Source organism: Zootermopsis nevadensis, unplaced genomic scaffold, assembly GCF_977971745.1.
Source record: "Zootermopsis nevadensis isolate Lab colony 2312 unplaced genomic scaffold, Znev_1.0 Znev_ptg000022l, whole genome shotgun sequence".
NCBI classification, from domain to species: domain Eukaryota; kingdom Metazoa; phylum Arthropoda; class Insecta; order Blattodea; family Termopsidae; genus Zootermopsis; species Zootermopsis nevadensis.
The window spans coordinates 26,724,538-26,749,734 of NW_028259154.1; the positions used below are offsets into that span (position 1 = coordinate 26,724,538).

At 34.6% G+C, this 25,197-nt stretch overlaps 1 protein-coding gene and 2 long non-coding RNA genes across 6 annotated transcripts in view; 2 read left to right on the forward strand and 1 right to left on the reverse strand.

Annotated features, from left to right (window-relative positions):
- The window catches only part of LOC147873067 (uncharacterized), a 67,863-nt gene extending 48,890 nt beyond the window's left edge, over positions 1–18,973 (reverse strand). The window contains exons 1-3 of the long non-coding RNA XR_015536374.1: positions 18,279–18,973; positions 16,659–16,774; positions 5,193–10,098 (exon numbers count right to left, since the gene is read on the reverse strand). This is a non-coding gene — a long non-coding RNA (uncharacterized LOC147873067). The remainder of the gene's footprint in view (positions 1–5,192; positions 10,099–16,658; positions 16,775–18,278) is intronic.
- LOC147873068 (uncharacterized) lies at positions 1,684–5,537 on the forward strand. Its single transcript, XR_015536373.1, has 3 exons — positions 1,684–1,895; positions 4,460–4,503; positions 5,504–5,537. It is a non-coding gene; the product is annotated as an uncharacterized LOC147873068 (long non-coding RNA).
- On the forward strand, positions 7,734–25,197 carry up (Troponin T, skeletal muscle). 4 transcript variants are annotated; one of them, XM_087353431.1, is made up of 12 exons: positions 7,734–7,839; positions 13,885–13,918; positions 14,389–14,514; positions 14,800–14,964; positions 15,065–15,118; positions 15,678–15,896; positions 17,003–17,073; positions 17,947–17,968; positions 18,967–19,047; positions 20,386–20,464; positions 24,069–24,317; positions 24,872–25,197. In XM_087353431.1, the coding sequence occupies exons 4-11, from the start codon at positions 14,803–14,805 to the stop codon at positions 24,308–24,310; spliced, it is 930 nt and encodes a 309-aa protein (XP_087209557.1). In that variant the 5' UTR covers positions 7,734–7,839; positions 13,885–13,918; positions 14,389–14,514; positions 14,800–14,802; the 3' UTR covers positions 24,311–24,317; positions 24,872–25,197. The 4 variants fall into 4 exon arrangements, with proteins under 4 accessions (XP_087209557.1, XP_087209556.1, XP_087209559.1 ...); XM_087353430.1 differs by lacking the exon at positions 20,386–20,464 and adding an exon at positions 21,216–21,294; XM_087353433.1 differs by lacking the exon at positions 7,734–7,839 and adding an exon at positions 11,579–11,627.

Below are 25,197 nucleotides of genomic sequence, written 5' to 3' on the forward strand. Positions count from 1 at the left end.
AGTCTGAAAATTCCGACGAGAATAATATTTCGACTAGAGAGAGAGAATAAGTAATGGGAGACTGGAGAAAACCGCGTAATTCGGAGCTTCATTATTGGTACTGTGAAATAAAAATTGTTACGAAAATTCCCTTCATAATTCGGAACCCACATGTAGGAAAAGTCTTAAAAGATAGTCTACCCCTGACCCATTAGCAATCCATAAAACATTGCACGACTTTTGTCGTGGGTGACGCACGAATGTTGGAAATGAGCCGCGAGTCAGTTTCATTGACAAACTAATGTTTCGTGTGTATTAGCTATTGGGACGAACCTTGGTTTGCCTTTCAGCAACGAGCCAGTTAAGAAGTTAGAAGTTCAGATTTCACCCCCAAGTATCGTTTGACGAAAAGCGGAGAGGTTATTTTAAACAGCAAAGCGTAAGCCAAGAAAATTAGCGAGTGGAAAAAAAAAAGTTCGTGCTTTCTTCACGATACATGGCACATGGTTTTTGAGAAAATTATCTACAGCTCTGGGTACACAAATTTCTCTTCAATAGTCAGATTCTGAACTACTAGTTCAGAAATATTATTATAATAGTGTTAATTTGCCTTAACACTTTTAAAATGCTTAACAACTATCTAACTTCATGTATCAGAGTATTTATTTAGAAGCTGACAGTAGCTAAGCTAGTCAAAATATTCCCCGCCTCTAATGGAACCCTAAAATTAATTACCGTGTTCACAAATGCCTGCCATCGGCCCCCGTACTGAGCCAAACAAATCCAGTTCACACTTCTTACCCCGTTACCTTATTATCCATTTCAGTATTGTTCTCCCATCTATGCCTAGGTCTAATCAGAGGCCTCTTCCCTTCAGGATTTCCAACCAAAATTACATACGCATTTCTCATTTCTCTCACGAGTGCTACATTCCCCAAATATCTCAGCCATGATTTAATCGACGAGTTAAACTTTAACAGCTCCTCTGTGTAAAGTTCCTCCAGCCTCCTGTCATTTTATCCGTCTTAAGTCAACTTTTTTACTTAAGCATCCCGATTTTTCGTTAATGTGAGGGGAAAGTCTCACGGTCATAAAACAACAAGCAAAATTATAGTTTTATACGTTTCAACGTTTACATTTGTAGACAGGAGGAGAGGAGGCAAAAGTTTCTGAACTGCACGATTTTGCAAGCAATTCCAGATTCTGTCCTGTAATATGGCGACGAGGCAAAAACATGTTTATATTTTTCTCTGGGTAAGTTCGATTACATTAATTCGTGGTTTTGTGTAAATTACCATTGAAATTCGGATTTCTAACACCACTTAAGAATTGACTTCGTGTCATTTAAGCCAGCTCAGTTTCATAGACATACAAGAGTCTGCATCTTCCTAACATATTGTTAATTACTGTTACTGATATCGTATCAAATTACCAATATATATCCCGATAAAATGCACGAATGCCTGTGGAAGGCAAAATACAATTACTACCAGCCAAGTAGTGAATTTGTTTCACGAACGTGTGCTGACATTGTTTCAAACAAATGGACGGTGTCCAGAACACACCCGAGAAAATTCGTAGAGGAACGTTTTTAGTTGTACGGAACAAGTTGGCAGCACGCACCAATTTGGAGGTTCCTTGCGCGCTGAACAACGAAGGGGCGACGCTATTTTTGTAACTGGATAATTCGAGAGTTTGGGAGGAGCGAGGCGGGTTGGAAAGTGTACACCACCAAGGCGCAACTGTTTTGGACAAGGGGTCAGAGCCGCCACAGCCTCCGCGGACTCCACATTCCAACTTCGCGAGCGTCAGGCGCTTCGCCCCGTTTCTAACTTGAGAAAGTGTGAGTAGAATTCACATTCACTACACCAAGTTCTCTGTGCAAGTGATTCTTCGACTTCCATTTTGGTGAACGCGTAAGTTTGATTTTATGATATCAAATATGTTGTGATGGTATGGTTTATTACGAAGTGTTACACGTGTACAACACACTGAGGGAAATTAACATAATTAAAGGCAGTTTTAATTGTTATGGAAAGTGGCTTTATCATCATTGAAAAGATTGCAGAATGTTCCCTCATTTGCAGTATTTTAGTTTTCAATGCATTTTCAGAACTGATAATAAAGTGACGAAGAGTGACGGTCTGTGATCCGATGAGTGAGTGTTTGAAACCAGTGATACTTACGGAACCATGACAGTTCAATGTAATGACAAATGTAGGAGCCAGAGGAAAGTTTACGGATGGGTGAAAATATTCGGATTCGAGACGAGTGTGATTATTGGTGTTGCACGTTCTGGGCTGTCATCAACTGCAGTTTGTGTTGATGTTAAGGAGCGTATCTGGGAGATAAAAAAATCATGACGAAAATCCATTTCAAACGAGCATCAATCAATAATTTATTCTGATGTAATCACGAAAGTTTGGAACAAATTAGTTAAAAATCGGAACGATTACACGTAAAAATAAGGTGTCTTAACTATCCTATTCTCTGTGATAATTTTTGCAACGGTTGTAATAAAACTGCCTTTAATTTGTCAATTACTTTCATACATTTGCATGGAGTTAATGTGAATACGTTTGTGCTGAAGGTGAAGAAGTGATGATTTTATCACCGATAAAGAACTGTAATGACATAAAAGGATTTACGTATTCTATATTCGAGAACACAGTGCAATTTGCTGTCATGAATAATCTCTAGGACGTCTAATTATATCGAGTTTTCTTCTCTGAAAATCATCAACTTGAGAAATTTCTCAAACAAAGTATCATAAATGAATTTAAATAACAGGCTATATTGCGTTCGGGTAAGAACCATGGTAATTCAGTGCTTACACCTCAAATCCTACTAGTAATTAATTCAATGTATTTCTTGTAAAATGGCGTCACTGATTCCCTGGTATCTTCCGTTCATCGGTTTGTATTGCTACAGTAATTTTACGATTCGATATTCAAGCATTATTTACAAATCTTCTAGTCCTTTTCCTTCAGTTAATGTTACTGTTCTGATACCCGTTAATATCATTACTTTAAGTAAGAAATGCACGATTAACGTTCGATTGAAATACGATGCGAAGTGCGGAACGGATTCAACTTGCTCGGGTGGGCTCTCGTGAAAATGATAATGAACTTCTTGATTCCGCAAAAGGTGGGCACTGAGCGACTATCATAAGCTACGTGGGTCAACCAGCCAGCCAGCCAGCAGGGGTCCTAAAATAGTCGGCAACTGGGCCTTCGGCAGAAGTTATAATTAGTTATGTTTCCTGTATGTCTCATTGCAAGTAGTCGAACTGGTCTGTGGCATGACTGGTCTTGTCAATACGGTAAAATATAGTAACACACCAGAAACAAAAATTCGAAGAAATATTCTGATATCACAAACAATTTAATATGCTGAGAACATTTCAATTAGATATGAATAGATTTTGTAGATTATTCAAGTAAAACATTTTTCAGAAACCAACCAATCCCACAAGAATATAAAAAAAGGGTGAGATCAGGTTCCAAGAGCAACGCAAAGTCACAGAGTCTTTATATATAATTAGTAAAACTGGTTGACCTACTGAAGAAAAGGACGACAAGATAATTTCAAGAAACATTATGTTTTTTGTGCAATTTAGCTAGATATTTCATTTATATAGTACATAAAATAAAGTGAGAACCCTTGCCAGAGGTTTTAGTACAATTTTGAGGGCTCACCATCGAAACAAAGATTTCGCCAGAGACTTAGTAAATGTCTCAGATTATGAATGGTAAGCGAGGGGGAGACAAATGTTGTGACAAACGTAAGATCGACCTGGATGCAACAAAACAGATTTTCTCATTTAAAGCGAGAGTGAAAATACGAGCCCCAATTTGAAACACAATCAAGACTTCAGAAATAAGCTTGCTCACTAATGAAATGAAAACCAGTGCCACGTATAGAAATATTTGTAGAAATTAAGTTGTCAGTTTGTGGGAGAGCAGCCGCAAATTAATTTACTGCTTAAAAGACACAGAGACGGAGAGCTTAATGAAAAATATCCCTACTTAATATAAAAATACTCATTCCATTTATCTGTACAAAACCTAATAGAAACGAGAGACATTAAGGAATTGGCATGGAGACTTCAAATTAAATTTCACCTACGAATCCGTATTGAAAATTGTTTACTGCAATTCAGACATGAACGTTTCCGGTGCATCGACAAATAACAATTAGGAAGTAATAATTTATAATGAGTTAATCAGTCACAGAAGTACGAGACGGAAAGTGTCATACAACTAGCGCAAATACCTGCCTTATACATACATCTGCTCTAACTAGCCACACCCACGCGTTCTGCAAACGGCTTCATTCTCAAACTTCTGCATGGAGGTTTATTGATAAAAAGAGGTTGCTACAATACTCTGCCCTCCCCCCCCCCTCTCTCTCTCCAGAGAACAACACTTGTGTTACATTACTTCAAACAATTACATGCCCCTCTTCATCTCTGTTCCAGCCCGGTTAACCATCCACAGCCATGTCCGACGAAGAGGAATACTCGTAAGTTACATTTAATTCACAACTTCTCTAAAGCCTCTTAGAAAGAAATCACTGCCTGTTATATTGGTACTGAATATGCATGCAAATCTTTCTTTAGCCCAAGACTACACTTCGCATAAGTTGGTGTCAAATATTGTTTAGAAATGTATTAAAAAATGTTAAAAGTAATAAGGGATATTGAAGGAAAAAACAGACGCACACAACAAAATGTGGTAACTTTCCATATATCAGGCTGTAAGAAGTCACAGGTATCGCCTCAACCTCATTGCCACAAATTACATAAAAGTACATGGAAACATAATGTGTTCCTTTATAATAACTACTTTGTTGAAATGGCGCAAAGAATTATTTACTACTATATAATCATTCTCTTTACTCTTTTGAAGTTTGATCTCAAAAGGAATGTCACGAAAGCCTATTATTAAGGGAAAGGAGACAAATAATGCGGATGGATTGGGGGGGGGGGGGGCAGAGATATGACAAAAGGAACACGCTGATGTTAGCTTTTATAAGGCATATTCAGTTATATTTATTTCATTTAGCCCAACAGGTTCTTAGAAAATTGTGCACAAATATGTTTAAAATGTTAAATAAGTGAAACAAATTGTAGTCTCATACGGAGGAGAATGAGTTAGAAAAGCCAACATCTGTAACATTTAGGAATTAAAATTAAACACTATGAGGCCTACCTCATTGAAATTAAGTGACAGCCGATGAACGAATCCCAAAGACGACCTGTGAAGAGAAAAGGATTCAAGATAATATTTTTATTCACTTTATGAAAATGATACCAGTGCAGTTAAGGGGAATATTTCATATCATGTACTCAAATGAATTATATATGTTTATATGTGATTAATATCACACGATGTTTACATTGCTGATTAGGTGTGTGCTGTATATCACAATTTATACACTCAAATTATAGAAGTCATTTAATGAAAATCAGTTTATTCTGTACTATATTTGTTTTACTGATGGGCTGACTTCTTGTTTCCAGTGAGGAGGAGGAAGAGACTCAAGTTGATACGTAAGTACATTCTTAAAATTCCTAATATAGTGTTTTAAAATATTCTGTAGTTTTAATTATTCTGAAATATAATTCTAAACACACTTTCCTCCCTATAAGATCATAACAAGAATAATGATATAATCTTTCTTTTATTATTTCTATCCATTTACTTTACTTATTTATAGTTTAAAAAGTATCTCAGACTACAGAGCACCAATTTTGAAACAAAATAAAAGTTTAATCATGTTCAATGCAACTCTCACTTGGAAATGCCTGCTTCTCTGAAACACAAATAACGAGATTCAAACTCTGAACTCTTTAACTTCTTCTGCTTGTCATAGAACAGAATAGAATTTATTTACATTCCATAGATCATTCATATGCCTAAGCCAATGATGTAGAATATGTCATAGCAGAAATATAATACTTGTTTCCAATATAAATATAAATTACAAAGTTATGATAATTCAGAGTTGCAATACAAGTGATAATTCTTAAATAGAATTGTTGCTTGTATCAGGGAAAGTATGATAGGATGAGGATAATAATCTTGGTTATGGAAATAACACAACATAACCATAAAATTACATACCTAATTTATATAATTATTGACTAAATAACTCATAAAGAGAACTACCAAAACACTTTAACTTAACATAACCTCTCACTTGCTTTATAAAGTATCTAATGTTATGTAAATAATTTTGACATAAACAGAACTTTTATTATACGCTAATAACCTAAATACTACTCTACACACAAACTTAAAAATGTAATAAAATACTCTATTATGAATAGTTAACTTCTTGATTCTTTTACATACATTATAATAAATTTGTAGCTGTGACTATACTATGTAACTTCACCTTGTAATCATCTGAAGTGGCCTTTAGCAATTTGGAATCATCATGGAACTGGGCCACACTTAACTTAATAGGTAACACACTGGCATTAGAGAGCATTGATATTTCCTCAACCAACATCACACATGTACACATAAAACTAATTTGGGACCACATAAATCAAATTCAGTTACTACTCAGAACTAGACTTAACCAAAAAACGAATATTCCTTTCATGTATGAGTAATTATTTTCATCAGCCAGATTTGTCTATTGAACTATTACAAACTGTATGGTATATTTAGACTTCTGTCACTAACTGTTTCCTTCTTGTTCTTTGCAGGAAGTAAGTATAACTGCTGCATACAACCACTGAAGTAATCCACTGGTAATGATGCTACATGAGCCTACTGCCATTCAGTTAGCTTCAGCCAGACAAGTAGTTCAACAATCTTACTATAGCCTATGCAACTTTAACCAATTACTGCTGGTTATTAGTAATTAATGCGTTTTGCAGTAGTAGAGACATTATATTATGCATTTTAAATCATAATGCTGAAGTTAACTTTTTGTTAATTGCTAACTGGAGTCAATTATTAACATAGAAGATGCTAAACTACTGATCTATAATATAAGATCTGATTAATACATACAATGCTCATACCTAAATGCTTAGTTCATTAATTTATGCAACTGAGAACATGAGTAATTCATTATAGGTAAACGATTAAGTAACCAAACTCCATTAAGCAATAATCAACACTGTTGCTAAAAATGTTTGTGCACACATGAACTGGTGCTGACTGAAAGGAAGGCAGATAATCGAATAATTTCTACTACTCACCACATGGGACACATGTCCCATTGGTGCTTAAAACCAAAAAAAGTGTAAATTGCAAACAACTAAGGAATGGCTGCTCTAATAATGCTATAATTGCATTAATCACTAATAGCAAATAAGCCACTTGCAGCAGAATTTTAATGACTGTAACATTCCATACAGTAATAAGAACACAAGTGTAATATATGTACACCAGTTTATGATTATACAGCTCCCAGCTATTGGTACTAGAATGCACCGCTTCAAGTAATTCAATGCTAAAGACCTACTGTTCAATATACAGTTGGTTACAATGTAAAATAAGGGTGAGTGTGTGGAATTACAGTACAGAATTGCATACTGATATATATTTACTAATTGTATTATAATTATTATCTTACACAATTTTATGTTTCAGGAAGTGATGTCTAGTAGCACTTATATATTATATTTAATTAATCACAAATTGACACAAGGACAATTTTTAATTATTCTCTAGTCCGGAAACCAAACCTCAAGAAATGTCCATATTTCATAAGTTCTTACCCATAATTTTCATGTCCCTGTGAAAACGATAGATTTCATGCAGTTTTTGTTTTCCTTTGCTCTCCTTCCCTGGGCTGCCATCTATAACACAGAAAGCAACCGGAAACGAAGAAAGAGTAAGTGGATCGCCGTACTTATACAACACTACTTGTTCTTTCTGCTGGCAGTCTTCAAAGGCCAGTCCAATCAGCTGCTCAGCAATCACACTCAATGTGCATTGTTTTACCACACAGAACCAACAATGTCAAAATTAATCAAGTTGCATTCTGGTGTAAAACTATTAATTATAATTCACCCATAGTTACTTTTTAATGAAAACTGATGGTACCAAAATATTGCTTCTTTGTGGTGAGACATTTCAGTGTGTTGACATTTTGCTTTCCATGTTACCAGCCGCTTTTTAAAATTTGAAAATTTCTGATTTTATGTTCATGACAATCTGTCTATTTTGAAAGCAAAGCCTGAAATGTGATCTGTTATAACTAGCACAAGTGCCAATAGTGTTTCTTTAAAATCATTTTAAATGTTGCTCCTCTAAGTATGGCTTTGGAAATATATATTTAATCTTGTAACACAATGGCTAATACTAATATAAATTTGGATTGGCCTTGAGAATTAAAAATTTAAGTTTAAAATCATTTTCTTGTTTTAACAAACAAGTTTTACATATTTTTGCACACTATGTTACTATAAATATTATCAAAAGATCTTTGCTCTGGATTTTTTGTTGTGGTCTTGAGGCACAAGAGGACTGGCCAGCAGGTTAACTCAGTATTTGTGAGTGTGAAGATTCGCCACAGTTAAAGTGAAGCGCTTTGTTTTGTTACGTTTGTTTCTGTGTTGTCTGTGCTGCCTGCTTTATATTCCTTGTATACATTCTTCTTATTTATTCTCTTGGTCTACCACGTCTATCCATCTTTTCTTTTCTTCATTCATGCTCCCTACGTAACAGCTGACAAGTTACAGTCATAACACATGGACAGACTTGGTTCAGATTCTACCATGTCCAAAGTTAAGTGTATGCACAATGTGCTAACAGTTATGTGTAACATACAAGCTACCTGGCTATGGTTTTACTTAATTATATGTAATATGTTACTGCTCAGAGGGAACAGATAGCAAAAGATATGCTGTGTTACAAAGAACATTATAGTTTCCAAGATGCTTTGGGCATACTTCATCTGTAGCACCTACAATTTGTTTCTAAGATGAAATTATCAAATGCTGAAGTACAACCAATTTGCAATTATGTGGGGTGATGGTGGTTACTGGAGCTATGGATATTATTAAAAACATTTCCAATATAAACACCCTAAAGGAAGTTGTCACAATTCTGTCTTTGACTTGAACCCTCATCTGTATACACAAATTTTCTTACTTCCTAATTAATACACAGTCACAAAAATTCCACTACACTCATCCTATATAGAGTTTTGCAATAAAATGGAAGATAATTTGCTTACTTGAAATACTTTAAATAAAACATTTAAGAATTATGTTAATGATCACATCAAAATACAATGTATACATAAACTGAATTTTGCCCATCAGTTTCTTTTAAGCTAATGCGACTCAGAAATTCAATACATCTTGAAGCTGAAAGGTACTGATAAAATAAGAACACTTTCTTTATAAATATATGTTACACAATGTCAGTCATGTCATACAATACAAATTAGTCAGTATGCTATATTTTGGAAACAGGACAACACCTCAGTTTTGTCTCCAGTTCATACAAGAGGACTGACCTCAGAACATTCCATTTTGTCTCGGAAAATTTTTCTGGAAGCAAGAAATTAAAATAAATTGGAACACCTAAAGAGCAAAGTCTACATAAACACTGACACAATGTAACAGAAATTTCTCAATAAGATTTTCATATGTTGGCAACTACTCATTCACAGAGCAATGATGAAATACTTGTGTTACGTTCACTGTTTCTGTGGGCCCTTGCTTTAGTAAATGATTCTAAGTTTTACAAGCATTCAACTTTCTACAGTTTATTCATGTATTTTTGCCTTACATTTTGTCGTCAAATAATGTATGTTGACAAACAAAATGTCAAAAATACACAGTTTAAGATATATTATTATTTAATTAAATGTTTCTGATCAGGAATCTTTGATTTATTTAAAAATACAGCTCATTAAATTCAATAAACTTTAATTCAGCAGTGGCTTATGACATAATAAAACAGTAAAAATGAACGCTTTTGCTTTACACATGACAGTATAGGTACTTACGATCATAGTGTACAGATGGTTTGAAACTACTGTAGTTACTTAAGTATCCCCAGTAGTGTAGTCCATAGTGATTCAGATATGCAGAGGAGTTCACCTGGCATGATTACACACTGCATACAGACAGCAGTATACCTGAAAGAAATAGATAGAAAAAGTAATTCATGCATTTTAAAAGCATTTCTCAACTGGTGTCAAGTTTAAGAATTCATATTAACTATCAATTCGACACAGATTTTACAAGTGTCAACTATGAACATTACAGAAAATTCATTACATTTCCTTCCACTAAATTACGTTACTAAACAGTGACATTATTTTTCAGAAATTTCTTTTAAACTTAGAATACTACACAGTATAATTTAAATGTTCAGAAAAAGTATTTGTATAGAGAGAGGATTAATGTATACTCAAACTCTTTTATAATATTATGACACAACACAACTAAATTTAATGAGTTTGTTCTGATTTTATTTTTGTTTCAAACACAAATTAGATCTTGTGAAAAGTCATACATTTGGTTTTGCATAAAAGTTACAGATAAAGGAAAAATTGTAGTATATGTTACTGGTTAGCAAAGAAATTGAAATTCAGTAATGTACTTGTTGCTTTTTTTCAAAAGGTTTCTTTGTGTCCCACCAGAATAAAATAAAGAAACAAACAATGAGGTCTGAGGTCACTGCACAACCTCAACTTAAACATAACAAACTCAGAAAAATTTTAGTCAGTAGATATAACAGGGTTGAGAAATGTTTCAGTACTTTGACTGAGATTTTTAGACAGTATTGTATATTGTAAATGTAACCTATCTGAGCTTTTAAGTTGTTGAAACAAGTTCCTGTACGACTGAATTTCGTTAATCAATATGATACATAATATTACAATTTTTTAATAGTCCAATATACAAATTATTAAAACTGGCATCTAATAACTTTTAACTAGCTGTTATTTAACAACCAAAAATTCATACAAAAAAGCACAGAATATGCTTCCAGACAGATTTGGGAATACTACCCTCACCACAACACGTGCTATATTAATTATCAAGCATATGTTTCTTCCATTCTATAAGTAGTAATGAAACATTATTACAGCTATGAGCTTGTTACATTTTCCCAGTATCAATTTAGTGTCAATTGCTAAACATAAATTTGATGAAAAAACATGTACTTTCTTGTATAAATCTATAGATCCATTACGTATGCCCAACACACAAATATTTTTGACATGTACAACAAATACAGAATTAAAATGTTTAATTGTAGTTTTTGCCACACCTCAGCTTAGAATTACTTTGTGGGACTTCAATCCTGATCAAAAATGATATTAAGCAATTTCTTTAAAAAATATGAATCACACTGTGGTGGCAAAATTCCTTATCTTAAATGAAGAAACAAATTTAAATAAAATAGCAGATTCGTGGTTCATTATGTGATCACATGTTACATCCTGTACCTGAAGTACAAGAACTTGGTTCAAAGTTTTGACTAAGACATATCATCCTTAGGCTTATTACCATACGTAGATTTTAAACATTAAAGTAAAGAAACTGTTTTACACAGTAACTATTTTTTAGTATTGCTAACTCTCTTGGTGTTAATATTAACTGAGTGTAATTGGCTCTTTATTTTGTTCTTTTATAGGCCCAGGCATTCTGTTGTTGTGTAAGTCTGTACAGCAGCACTATGTGTTACATGTCTTGGAGGAACACACATTGGCATGTCTGTGCACTGAACGAGAGAAACGCTGCTTCCCACATGCTCTCAAATCTTATGCCCAATTTTTTTAAATTCAGTGATTCACTAAGTATTTCAGTTTTTCATGCATGTCATTTGTTATGAATAAACAGTTTATAATTACTGACCTATTAAAACATGAGTGTGCCAGTGAATATCCTTCCCATGATAGCAAACGTGCACCTTTGTGTCACGTTTCTTTTTCCAGTACCTAATAAGTTGCCGCACAGAAGTGCGTTTTCTTTTATGATGTAACAAAGTTCAGTCTTCTGATATCAAACACAGCTTATATATTATTAGTAAGAAAAGGAATACAAAAACATCTATTCTTTCATTAAATTCTCTACTGCAAACTTAAAATTGTAATATTCTTAGACAAAAATCAGTTACAACTGGTAACCACAAAATTAATCACTCAAGAGTTAGCTAATTTTCACTATCCTATTATTTTCTTCCTACAGGAAAATATCCTTTAAATAGCTGATGCAAGATCACATTTATGTGTTTAGAACAAAAGACTTTTGTGGATGGAACCAATGGGAAGCAGCATTTCTTTCTATTGTCTTTCTTTTTATCTCTTCCCCCCTCCCCCACACCTGATGGCTGTGGCCTTCCAACCAACCCTAGAACCCCTTTACCCATGTATAAGTCACCTGACCAGCACTTCAACACCCTACAGATTGGGGCGCTGCGTGTTCTGAAATAATACCTACTCGAGAATGGCATGGTATATGAGTCACTTTCTGATCACTGTTTTGCATTACGTCAATAAAGTTACATGGCCATTTATAACATTGATTGAATGATTTTCCTTTGGAAACAACAAACAAGCCTGCCCTAAATGCCCCAAATATGGCAAAACTTAGTGATAACAGAGCCTTTGAAACTGACTTATAGCGCAAGTGTGCTGGTGATTGAAAAAATATGCAAAATTATCTTACATGCATGAGTGTATATTATGTGAATATCAGTTTCTCTATCAGCATTCTATTCATGATAAACACACACCTTCTTTACACAACTGAATGATACCACTCTGTCACTGCTGTTTTAACCAAAATGTAATGTTAAACTGAAACTTAAATACTACTCATTCAGGATTCCTCCCTCTAGCACCTTATAGCACCATACAGCAGGAAAATAGTTCCCTTGTACAAATTAGTGAGGCAAACTCAATTATAGGACCAGTTATTTCGAAATAAAGTCTTTTTTTTAAGGAAGTGTAATTATCGTGCACAATTACATTCTCAGCATGACATGATCACCAAAAACCATAAATTTATAGTTGATATATTTGGAAAATAAGACAATGTGCAAAAATAATAAAATAATAAGGTAAATTACTCACATTATTAAGAGAATGATTATTCAGTTTCCACTGAAAGGTGCGCTTGCTGTTTGCCATCACTAACTTGTCTGTAAAAATGTCTATAAATGAGCATACTGTGGTCAATTTTTATCGGTCTTAAAATTAACAAGAAATGTTTAAGAACTACTTCTGAATCAAGAATAAGAGATTAATAACTCAACTTCTCTGTGGAAATGTTGTGTGAAAGTGCAACCAATCAAATCTGTTTTGTAATATCTGTGCCAGTAATAAACTCTGCCCTTCTGTTGAGTTCTCACATAATTCTCTTGCATCATGCGGAACTCAGTGCAAGTTTTCTATTACAGGAATTTTATGCTGTGTTTCACAAACATTAAAAATATTTCTGTTGTGGTGTGTTCTGTGAAACAAGTTTAAAAGCCACTGTGCATGTTCTCAGTGAAAGATCATTTTATTTTTATTTTCATCCTATTTTTTCCTCATGCAATTAACACACCTATGCACAGTTATTTTAATTTGGGCTGAAGTTTGTGCTTTTGTGTTTGTTCTAAACTTCATGTGGCAAGTATCATTATTTGAATCAGTAACAGAGTTACCATATATATTGAAATATCTTCAGTTTCAAAATTTATATTGTATTAGATTTACATGACATAAACGGTTATTTGAGACCTATAAAACTTAATACAAGGTCTGTTTCTTGTTTTATTACAATAATTCCAGTTCTCAGACATAGGTATGGAAGCAAAGTTTTGATTGGCAAGGTTATACACAAACATAATTCAGGAGAAAATTAATAGCCTTAGCTTATAGAACAAAATTAAATCTGATTATTTGCTTTCAAATACTTTCTTTTAGGGTGGAGGAGAAAGGAGATCCAGAATTTGTTAAGGTGAGTTGCATATCAGTTCTAAATTTACATATACAGAAATATTCTTTTTTGTTACGTCTATTCATCTTATTAGACTGTTGAATTTTTTAAGTTGTCGGTCTCTTCCAACATACACTGTGCAATGGCAGAAATGCGGTAAGAAGAAAATGAAACAAGCTGATTTCTTCAAAATGGATAAACATGTATGTCTAAAATTAAACAGCAATATTTCCTCTTTTGGTCATGTCAACTTTCTATTACTCTGAGAAATTAATGCACACAAAATGTGGCATTCCACAACAGCAAGGTGGGAAGCCATTGTATGCAGTCCTAAACACTCTGTGTACAGGAGTAATACATATTTCTGCAATTTGAGGAATTAAATATTTATCAAGACTGAATATGTTTAACTACCAGTTCTAATAAGTATGGCTTAATGTAATTAATTTTTAAAATACCATCTCCCAGCTAATTGTTAATATTTCATGCAGCGTCAAGAACAAAAGTCATCTGCTCTAGATGAACAGCTTAAAGAATACATTGCAGAATGGCGCAAACAACGCGCAAAGGAGGAAGAGGACCTCAAACGGCTCAAGGAGAAACAATCCAAACGCAAGGTGTGTGTTTAACAAGAGCGGTAAAATCCAAGGTACCACATACTGTGTTGTTGCTCTGCTTAATAATATTATCCAGCTTTGTTAAGCACAAAGTATCGATACTTAACGCACTCACATGAAAAGTGACCATTGTTATACTGGTGAAATATGAAGTAAAGCAGCATAAATCTCTTGAACATGCTAAAATTGATATAAAGTACACAATGTCAATTCTTCTGTGTCTGTTAAATTACTGAAGATATCTTTATAGCAACATGTTCTAAGATATGAAACACATGTGAACAGGTGATGCGAGCTGATGAGGAGAAGCGCATGGCCGAGCGTAAGAAACAAGAAGAGGAAAGGAGAGTCAGAGAGATTGAGGAGAAGAAACAGAGAGATATTGAAGAGAAGAGACGACGTCTAGAGGAGGCTGAGAAGAAGCGCCAGGCCATGATGCAAGCCCTGAAGGTAGGAAGAATACAGAAGTCAGACAAATGTATTACATACATTCTGAATTCACATAATGTTACAGAGGATATTATATGGTTGAATTCATTTACTTCTACAGGAACAGAAACAACAGAAGGGGCCCAACTTCACCATCCAGAAGAAGGATCCATCAGTAAGTACATTTACATCTCTCATCTAATATAACAAAAATTTTGTTTGCAATAATCTTTGATTAAAAAGTAATCAGATCAATATTCACCTAACCTAGATCTGGAAGCAATTCAAGAGCAGCAGTACAGTGTACAGGCAGTGGCCATTCCATGTCAACTCAGTTTCATAACAAAGTATAAATTTATTGAACATATCATATAATTTTAGATTTCTTCTGTATTGCTTACTTTATTTGGGTGTATCTACAAAAATGGAAAGACTTTTATCCCAGGTTGTATTGTGTGGCTTCATCCATAATTGACTGGACTTCAAAACTCAGTTTACGCCAGTTTAAATTTTGTTTTCTGTCCCTTCCAACACAGTATCACATGTCCTATGCCTGGAATATCTCAATATGAGAATCGCCACTTTTAAAAATATGGCAATATAAGTTTTATAACACAAATATATATGCACATACCAAAATATATAACTATATGTCAATAGGTAAAATTATATTTTAAGGATTTCAATGTGTGATATATTTGTGGGAGTCCATATAATTTTAAAATTTGTTACAGTTCAATTTGTCATCTGCCCAAATTGAAAGAAACAAGACCAAGGAGCAGCTTGAGGAAGAAAAGAAGATCTCGCTCAGTTTCCGCATTAAGCCTCTGGATATCGAGAACTTAGGCGTGGACAAACTGAAAACCAAGGCAACTGAACTCTGGGATGCAATCATCAAGCTGGAAACAGAGAAGTACGACTTGGAAGAAAGGCAGAAGAGACAGGATTATGATGTAGGTATCACCGTTTTGGTATATAGAAGAAGCTGGACTGCAAAATGTCCATCTTGACACTGAGTGCAGTTGATTCATACTCAATGATTAAAAAAAATCACAGACAGACATCTGTGTGAATGAATGCTCTCAGATCTACTTGGGTTTAAGATTTAATCACTTTTCATTAGCAACGTTGAATCATATGTCATTTGTGTTCAGACAATATGAAAGCTATGATTAGTTAATATTTGTAATACTGCAGCTGTTGAGGACACTTTTCATAATACAATGGAGTCCTTTTAGGAAATCAGCAATGCATTCAGTCAAACCTTAACTTATCATAATGATAGCATCTCTTGGAACTGGATTCAATTCAATATAATTTTTTATTTTGGCAGAGCATGTGCTTATCAAGAAGGATGAGACGTGAGGAAAACTAACATTGATTTGAAAATGTCTTGGGAAATCTAGGTGTAATTATAGGATAACACTTTTGTATCCATGTTATAAGTGTGTACATCCAAACATCCTTGGTCTTGAGGGAAATTTGTATATTTCTCTATGTCGTACCAGAGAACATGGGAGTAAGCCACTGAAATTTCTTTTTTGCATTCAAAGAATTACAATGAAATAACTCAGTTTGTAGGAAGACCCTTACAATCATAAGTCAGTAACTCTCTCTGGAAGATGGCTGTAACTCTGCAATCTTTTTTTTTTTCAAATACCCAAACTACTTATAATTTAAAATATACCACAAATCATGTTGTATGTTGTCCATACCTGTTTCACTGTGCACTGTGGTCTCTTAATGTAATCCAGCAAGTGATGTGAGGAACCTCATCTTCTGTGCCTCCAACCTCTTCCCGTCCCCTCTTTTCAGAATTCACATCTCTCATCTAAATGGCAACAAAGTACTTTATGTTAAAAATAACAAAATTATAATTGAATATACTTTGACATATTTCTTCTAACTGATCCATTCATGTTACTAAAATTATTTATCTTATTTCCAAGTACACATCTCTGTAACTGAATTTCCTAGGTATTTAATGCCTTAACCTGTTCAATTACTAACAATAATTACTGTGGCTCTGTCGATCTTATGTGTTAATTACTTGTTCTAGCTGAAAGAGCTGAAGGAGAGGCAGAAGCAACAGCTTCGCCACAAAGCCCAGAAGAGGGGCCTGGACCCAGAGTGAGTATAATACCATAACCACTCCCCAGTAAGTGTTTGTAATATATGATTACGTACCTCAGATTTGCTGAAAAGAAGGTATATTTTACAGAGTCACAGTATCCAGTTTTATAAAGCAGTTGTACATTACATGACCTGAATCAGAGGTTTCATTATTCTGTGCATAAGCTTATAGTAATAAGCAGGTATACTACAATAGAAGTAATTAGTTCCACATTCAGAAGTGAACTGGTCAGTGTAGCTATTTGCTCATACTCCTTCCTGGTTTATTTGGTGATGCTTTCAAATGCCAACATTATAATAGCACTGAATGACAGGATGATTAAATGAATAATAAATTGTAAAGAATTTGGAAAAAAGCAGTAGTGGCCCAATTTGAGGTACATCCTCACATTTGTCTGGTGGAATGGAAAAGCTGGTCTCTGAGCGAGTATCTGAAACCGAAATATCCTAAATATAATGCAGGAGTGCCAACAAGTCGACAGCCATGTTTAGCGCCAATCTGAATATAAGAATAAATGTAACAGTATAAATATAATGGACACACTCTGATCTAATTAATATAAAACAGTATCAGTATGCAAGGAGCCATCGCTCCACAGTTTTTAATAGTGAACATATAATCTGTTTCATCAAGTCACAAGCAGTGAAATATGTTGAATTCATTTGAAATTATATTTCTTTAATATCGATATGGCTGCATAACAGAGATTAACAAATTATGCATATAAACACATTCAAAGAATATGTATACAGGCAGCAGAGAAGTTAATACAAGTTTTAACATTATTTTGAACCACATTCTTCCACATATCTCATTTCATTGTCTGTTTTATATGGTTTGTAATTTCTTTCACTCTTCTTCTGTTTCAGAGCTCTAACGGGCAAATACCCCGTAAGTACAATATTATTTTAATTATAAATTCTGAGAGTTAATCATTAGCATTATGAGCAATGATAGTTCAGTATGTATAGTGAGTGGTTATAAGCTGGAGGACAGATTGAACATCCAACAAGGGCCAGGGCTTTCTCTCTGTCATCACATGCAGATGAACTCCGCAGTTCACCCAGTCTCATATTAAATGGATACCAGGGATTCTGTCCCCAGGACTGAAAAGGTCATAGCATGAAGCTGACCACTTACCTCCATCTAGTGCTGAGATTATGAATAAGAATAAGATTAAGAATGTCTGAAATTCACTTACAATTTCTGACTCATCTGTGTACATCCTGTTGTTTCACACATGACCCCTCGAGGTCTCTTCGGCAGTCACCAAACCAGTTAGATGACTAGCTCATTTTCTTTTTCTCAGGCTTCAAGGTGTCATGAACCTGGAAAGATACATGGTTTGTTATATTTTAATGTCAAATTCAAATTGAATCTGGAGAGTCATGCCATCCACTATCAATGAGAAGTTTTGCAAGGCAGGTACTCTGTTACATTGTTAGACCATGGACAGGAGCAAAATAAAAGAAGTAGAATAGTCTTAAGAAAGGAGTGGCTTTGGTCTTTGCAATCCTGAGCCTAGCATTTGCTTGGCGAGAAAATTACACAATAATCACCAGACACAATTATAATATTCTGATCTTCCAATGCACAGCTCCTCAATAAAAATTTAAAAAGTCAAGCAAACTTGAATAATTCCATCTTGAAATGGTTTGTATCACCATCTTATTTTACATGAATTATAAATACACAAAACATTAATTAATCCTTATCAAGAAATCATGAAAAACTACAATTCAGTTCATTATATAAAATTAACTATCACTAAACATAAACCACCTCCTATTTTGATAAGTTGGTGTGAAAACAAATTACTTCTAACACTGACTAACTATACAAACTATGAGTAGTGGTCATAATATTTATTAAGTTTTTGTTGTTTATAGCCCAAGATCCAGGTAGCCTCAAAGTATGAACGTCGTGTAGACACAAGATCTTATGATGACAAAAAGAAGCTCTTTGAAGGGGTAAGTAAGAGTATGCTACATCTAAGAACAGTGTAGATATTAAAACAAAACAGAGTATTTTGAAAACTTATACAAAGGATTATTCATTATTTATACAAGATACCAGTTCTAGGAAGTACAACCATAAATGAAATCTTTATTTTAAAATCCTTCAACATCGTCAACCATTTAGTAACCTCAAAAGTTCCAAATTTATAGTATTAATTGTAGATAAGACGCTACTTTCACAAATGTGACCAAATTAAAATCTAACCTCAGTGACAAGGTAAGTAAAAATCGAAAAGAAGAAAAAGTTCAATTTTGCTCCTAGCACCTGAAACAAATTTGCATCATCTCTGAAAATTCAAGAATTACATGATATTCTAAATGAACATCTAAGTAATGGTTTGACATACAAACTGCGTCAATGCAGAAAGATACTTGAAAGTTCCATCATGTTGAAAAAATTAAAATCAACACATCAGCTTCTTTGTTCCAAATTTTATGTACAGTCCATTACTATGTGAAATTAGAATTGGGTCTTTGTGATCAATATGAAGTGTGTAGAAACACTCTGCTACATTGCCTATGAAGTACTTTTGTCAAATTTCAAAAGACTGTCCATCCAATCAATATTTCATAATTTAAGAAGTAAATTATTGTAATTTCCAGATGACTGCTCTTTGTTTTAAGGTCAGTGGATATGACAAATTTAAGAAACATTATAAATAAGCTGAATGGAAGATTATGCAAGTGCCAAACATTCAAGGAGTTGTAATATCATTATGGCATTTTATAGAAAATCTTTTATGAGGCAATCAGTTCTTTCCAAATACGCTCACACATTGCGCTGCACTGTTATTCTTGCTTTTATAACATTCTTTCTTGCCTATTCTGTATTTCCTAATAGTTTCAAGCTGCTCCACTGCTGAAAATTCTTCTCCTTCCAGTCTCTCCACAGCTTGTTGCAATGTCTTGAAGTGGATCAGTCAAGCACAGTACAGGGATTTTTGCTTTGAAGTAAACACTGTTGTACGTGCGACAACATAACTGTTCTATCTGAAGCACAGCTCAATATGAATATGAATATCTAAGAACTTCAGAGGAGACTTGAAAGACAAAACCACAGTTCATAACCACAACATTTAAGTTCTCCAAATGGAAATAAAAATATATATATAAAAATTATATAAAGTTCACCATAAAAATTACCTGAGTACAGTAAGATAAAACCAATAAAAAGACATGATCCATGCGAGACTTTTGCAATGATGTGTTTGTCTGCTATCATGACAACGGCAACAAAACTACATTTGTACTCTATGTGCTGATTTAACTGTGTTTGATGTCCTCACGCAGGGATGGGTGACATTAAGTTCAGAGAGTAGTGAGAAAGTTTGGAAATCCAAGTATGACATGTTTACCAAGAGAAGCAAGTGTAAGTAAGCTGTTGACAAAAAGAGTCTACATTCCCCACCCTGAACTGTCAAAATATGTGCTTGCCCATAAAATGTGTTCACCACCACAAGACCTGAACATTATGTGGTGAAGGTGTAACAATCTGCACCTGTTACATGTGTTATTTATTGTTAAGTGTGGCCATGACACACATCACTCACAGTTATCACTTGTTTTTTGACAACCAAGTTTAAAATAAAAATTGGAGTCAGAGTATGGCAAGTTGACAGCACACACAATTCTGAAATGATCCCATGTTTGAGGCAGCATGGCATGTATCCCAGGCCTTGTGCTTTAGGACTCCTGCATGTGTGAATTTTAGCATATGTGCTTTGGCCCCACACATAATCCAGGCTTTCCATAATCCCATGCCCGATACACAGTTATCATGGGGCCTATGCCCACTATGGCTGCCTCTTACTTCACTTTGTGATTACTATCATACATCCTGCTGTTTAACATTGAAATTGTTTCCAGTCTTATAATATCCACTGGAGACATCCCATTGTACTTTTAAGAAGCCTAACTGAGGTTTAAATAATGATACAACTGGCAACAAGGAGGGCTAACAAATGGTTGTCAAAGAGGTGATAACTTTGACAGATGTACAAGATAGTAAAACTAATAGCACTAACAAATTATTAATTTTCTCCCCACACTTTCTCCATTTCCAGTTGAAAGGGTTTGGTTTGATTTAATATACTGTGTGCCTCCTTGGTCTCCTCCTCTAGGGTTTAGAGGCTCAAACCAAAGAGAGTATGGAGCGACAGTGGACCGATAAGTCAAGTGAATTTGATTCACGCCAGAAATGTAAGTTTGTACACACAGTATTTAAAAATAATGCACACTGCTTATCTTTTGGCAGAACTAAATTACTGAGAAACAGTCATGTGATAAACGTTTTTCAATTACATTCTGTTAGAGCAAGCTACAATGACAACTATTTTTTTTAACACTTGTTAATTTGTGTTTTTATTTTATAGCCAAGCACATGATAAAAATATTTATTTTTATAATAATTATTTTGTGTTTCATAGCTCACAATTTACAGTTGAATATTAAGATTAATGTTTTATTAGGAAAAGAGGCTTGTAATATCAAACGTTTGTCAACCTATCTGTTTATAGATATATTATCTATGACAAGCTTATTTTGATCAAATCTAGCATAGAGTGAAAGGACTTTGAGCACCCGTGATGTACAGATGTACAGAGTTTTTACACAATCAGATAAAACAGAAACATGCAAACGTACAAACTGAGAAATTTAAAATGACAACAAAATATACAGTCACTATGCGAACTAGAAATATATGACACAACAAACTTCATCTACCCGAAATACGGTGTGATCGCACCTCTTCTCGCTGTAACAAGGGGCCATGGGAATCATATGTATATACACAAACACCAGTATTATTTTGTTTCTATCTCCAATTCTAGCAACCAAGAGAATGGGACTGTATAGTAACTCAAGGCGTCACATGTACGGAATCCTCATTAACATGACATCTTGTGGTCCATTGTGTATGATAGGTATCAGGCCATTTACTGAAGAAAGTAAAACTTAAATTAAACTGAAGTACTTACATGTGCTACATTAATGTTGAATAGATGGTATATAAAAATATTTCTTTCCAAAGGCGCTGCTGCATGTTGGCCTTAACATCACTTTCAAGTGAATGATTCTTGGCAACCAGTAAGAAACATTTTTCTTCCCTGTAATAACTTTCTCTAATACTTTCTTATCTACATATCCTGGCACTCCATGTATACTTACAACTGTCTAACAGGAACTCAAAACTGCGCTCTATGGCACAGCAGTCGTAAATTAAGCAACTTGAGCCCCAAGTTCATAGGCATCCAAAGATTCAGTAACTCAACAGTAACACTTAACTGGTTCGTATTTTTGAAGCATGAATTTTTTTAATTTGAAGTTGTGTTTCTCGTAAGTTGAAATGGATATTACCCGCATTAATATCTCATAATTCTTAATGATGTTACAATGTATAGTTTCTTTTATTCATTCTAGGAATGCACTGTGTAATGTTATCAGTATGTTCCAATGTAAGACTACATATGCGGTAGCTTTAAAAAGTTTTGGGACGGAAGTGAACAGAGCAACATCATGGTAGGTAAATTGTAGCTTGCTTGTGTTTGTCAAGAAATGCACAGTCCCTACACACAGCATTAGACTAACAGGCATGGTGAGTATCATAAGAGCCCAGTGCGTGAAAGGTTTCAAAGTGGCGAAATGGATCACCACGATCAATGGATTAACATCTCATTTTGCCAATGACTGTGAAAATTGGTGATAAATGTTTCAGAACACATACATGAGTCGAGAAAAAATTATATTTTAGGATTTTAGGTTGTCACAGCTATGAGAGAACAGTCCTATATGTCAACCCTGAAAACGGGGGCAGCATATTCCTCCAAACCACAGGCATACAGCCATAAGACTACATGAGGCAACAAACCAAAAAAGGCCACTATTTAAAGGATTTTGCAGGTTCAAGAATGGATGTGAATCACTTGAAGGTAATTAATGCACAATGTCTCGCGAGAAGGAGGGAATTCTGGTAGCTAGCGCCGAGGCCATCCTTAGTAGGAACATGAAGATGCACCACATCTGCAAACACACTGTACTAAGAACAATGACCTGCCATAGAAACAAGACAACAACCTTACCAGGAGCAGTGATGACCTATTCTGCAAAATAAATTACAATCCTATATGTGAAAGTTTCAACCATCAGGAAGATCCAAAAAGTTCTTGCACGATAACTGGAAAGTGAAGGCAATAATGGATGTTCTTGGCACAGAATCATGCATCATGAGTTTATTCCTAAGGATGAAGAAGTCCACAAGAGAAAACACACCCCTTGATCTTGTACCGTGTTACTGTGAATTGTTTACATATCTGGACAAAACAAAATGCAGGCAGTTCAAGGTTGCAGCGGACATTCAAGTGACTTCTTAGATCATGTTGCTCTAAGGTTGTACATGATAGCTTCCAGCAAAGTTTCAAACAACTGCTGACAGACGGTAGATGCTGAAAAGTCAACTGCATATAAATGGCAAAGCATACGAGATATTGCTCCTGTCCCGAAACTTTTTTAAGTTCCCACATATTACCAAATTGTTACTTCATTACTGAAGCCTTAATATCTCTCTTTTATGCAAAGAAACAAATTTTCACTCAACATAAATAGTACAAAAGTGCATAATTTCAAGTGAAATTACACAAAAAGGGATATGTTTTTCAAACATATGCAAAATAATCTGGTACTTTGGATTGTGTCTTCTGGATTGTGACATTGGGCAATTTTGTAGATGGTTAATAATATTCTGAAAGAACATACTACCACCATCTTCAGGGATGAAGTGAAAATGAAGGTTTTACATTCCTCTGAAACAATGGTAACAACCTACAAGACTACATGGCATTCCAACCCAGAAAACCACAATCCACATCTTTACCACCATGCGAACCTGTAATCATGATTTTAAGTTTAATCTTTTGGTAACAGCTGTGAGATCAAATTATTTTTCAAAACTGATAATCGCCTGCATTTTTATTTAGCCAAGTTGCCCAAGTGGTTTGGTGAGCGGCCTGGCAAGAAGAGGGGTGACCCTGAGAGTCCAGAGGAAGAGGAGGTGAAGGCCGGTGTGGGCGTAGATGAAGACCTGGAGGAACCGACTTTTGAACCTGAACCGGAGCCAGAGGAGGAAGCTGCTGAAGAGGAGGTTGAGGAAGAGGAGGAAGAAGAAGAAGAAGAAGAAGAGGAGGAGGAAGAAGAAGAAGAAGAAGAGGAGGAGGAATAAAAAACAGGTACATTGAGGGGTTTAGAGATACATTACATGACCAGGGAAGATGAAAACCTAAAGCATCAAATAGAAGACTGATGTATAGTTTACCTGAATTCCAGTACTTGGGACATCTCTAGGTGGCATAGTCTGCACTGTGCTGTACTAAGAACCAGGAGCCTTAACCTGTAACCAAGTGATGTGATATAAAAGGTTTAGTCTAAATGTTTCGGTACCAAGTTTGTAGATAAGAAGTTAAATGTCATCAGGTTCACACATAAGTGTAACTGCACTAACATCGAAAATATATAACCGCTCCTAATTGATGGAACCAATAAAATAATGGCTAAATTATAATTTTAATATATGTGATTCAAAATTACACCAACAATCAGCTTCAAAAGGTAAAACTGTCTAATTGTGAAAAATGATTTTTTTTTACCAGTGACGGTATTTTGAAAAAAGCTAATTTTAAATATGAAAGGATCCAACATTACAGAAGTGAGGGAGGCTAATAATTATGCCTGTTAAACTCAGATTAGAATGTCTTCAATTCACATTTTACCACTTCCATTACAGATGCCAAGTTACAGGACAAGAAATATTAGTCCAACATCACAAGTAATGTGCCTGAGAACAGGAACACTGGGGCCTTATATTCTCATCTTTCAAGTTGACGTCAATCTGTGATGAAGACACGCAAGTAACAGCAATCAGGAAAAAACTTCACTGGATTAAAATCATTTTAATATATGTATCAAATCAAATGTTATTTCTCCAATAATTTTTTTTTTTGAAATAAACTGATGCATAACACATATAGTTTATCTAAAATGAAAGTTTAATTGTTCTGAATGGCCCTTATGTATCAGTGGTTTCTGATTAAATGTCTAACTGAAGCCAGA

What these genes read in the sequence shown, in the direction of transcription:
- up (XM_087353431.1), top strand. Translation starts at nt 14,803, where the DNA reads ATGCGAGCTGATGAGGAGAAGCGCATGGCCGAGCGTAAGAAACAAGAA. An exon ending in AGAAGAGACAGGATTATGAT is followed by an intron (nt 15,897 to 17,002) that starts GTAGGTATCACC and finishes TACTTGTTCTAG; the next exon opens with CTGAAAGAGCTGAAGGAGAG. An exon ending in AAAAGAAGCTCTTTGAAGGG is followed by an intron (nt 19,048 to 20,385) that starts GTAAGTAAGAGT and finishes GTCCTCACGCAG; the next exon opens with GGATGGGTGACATTAAGTTC.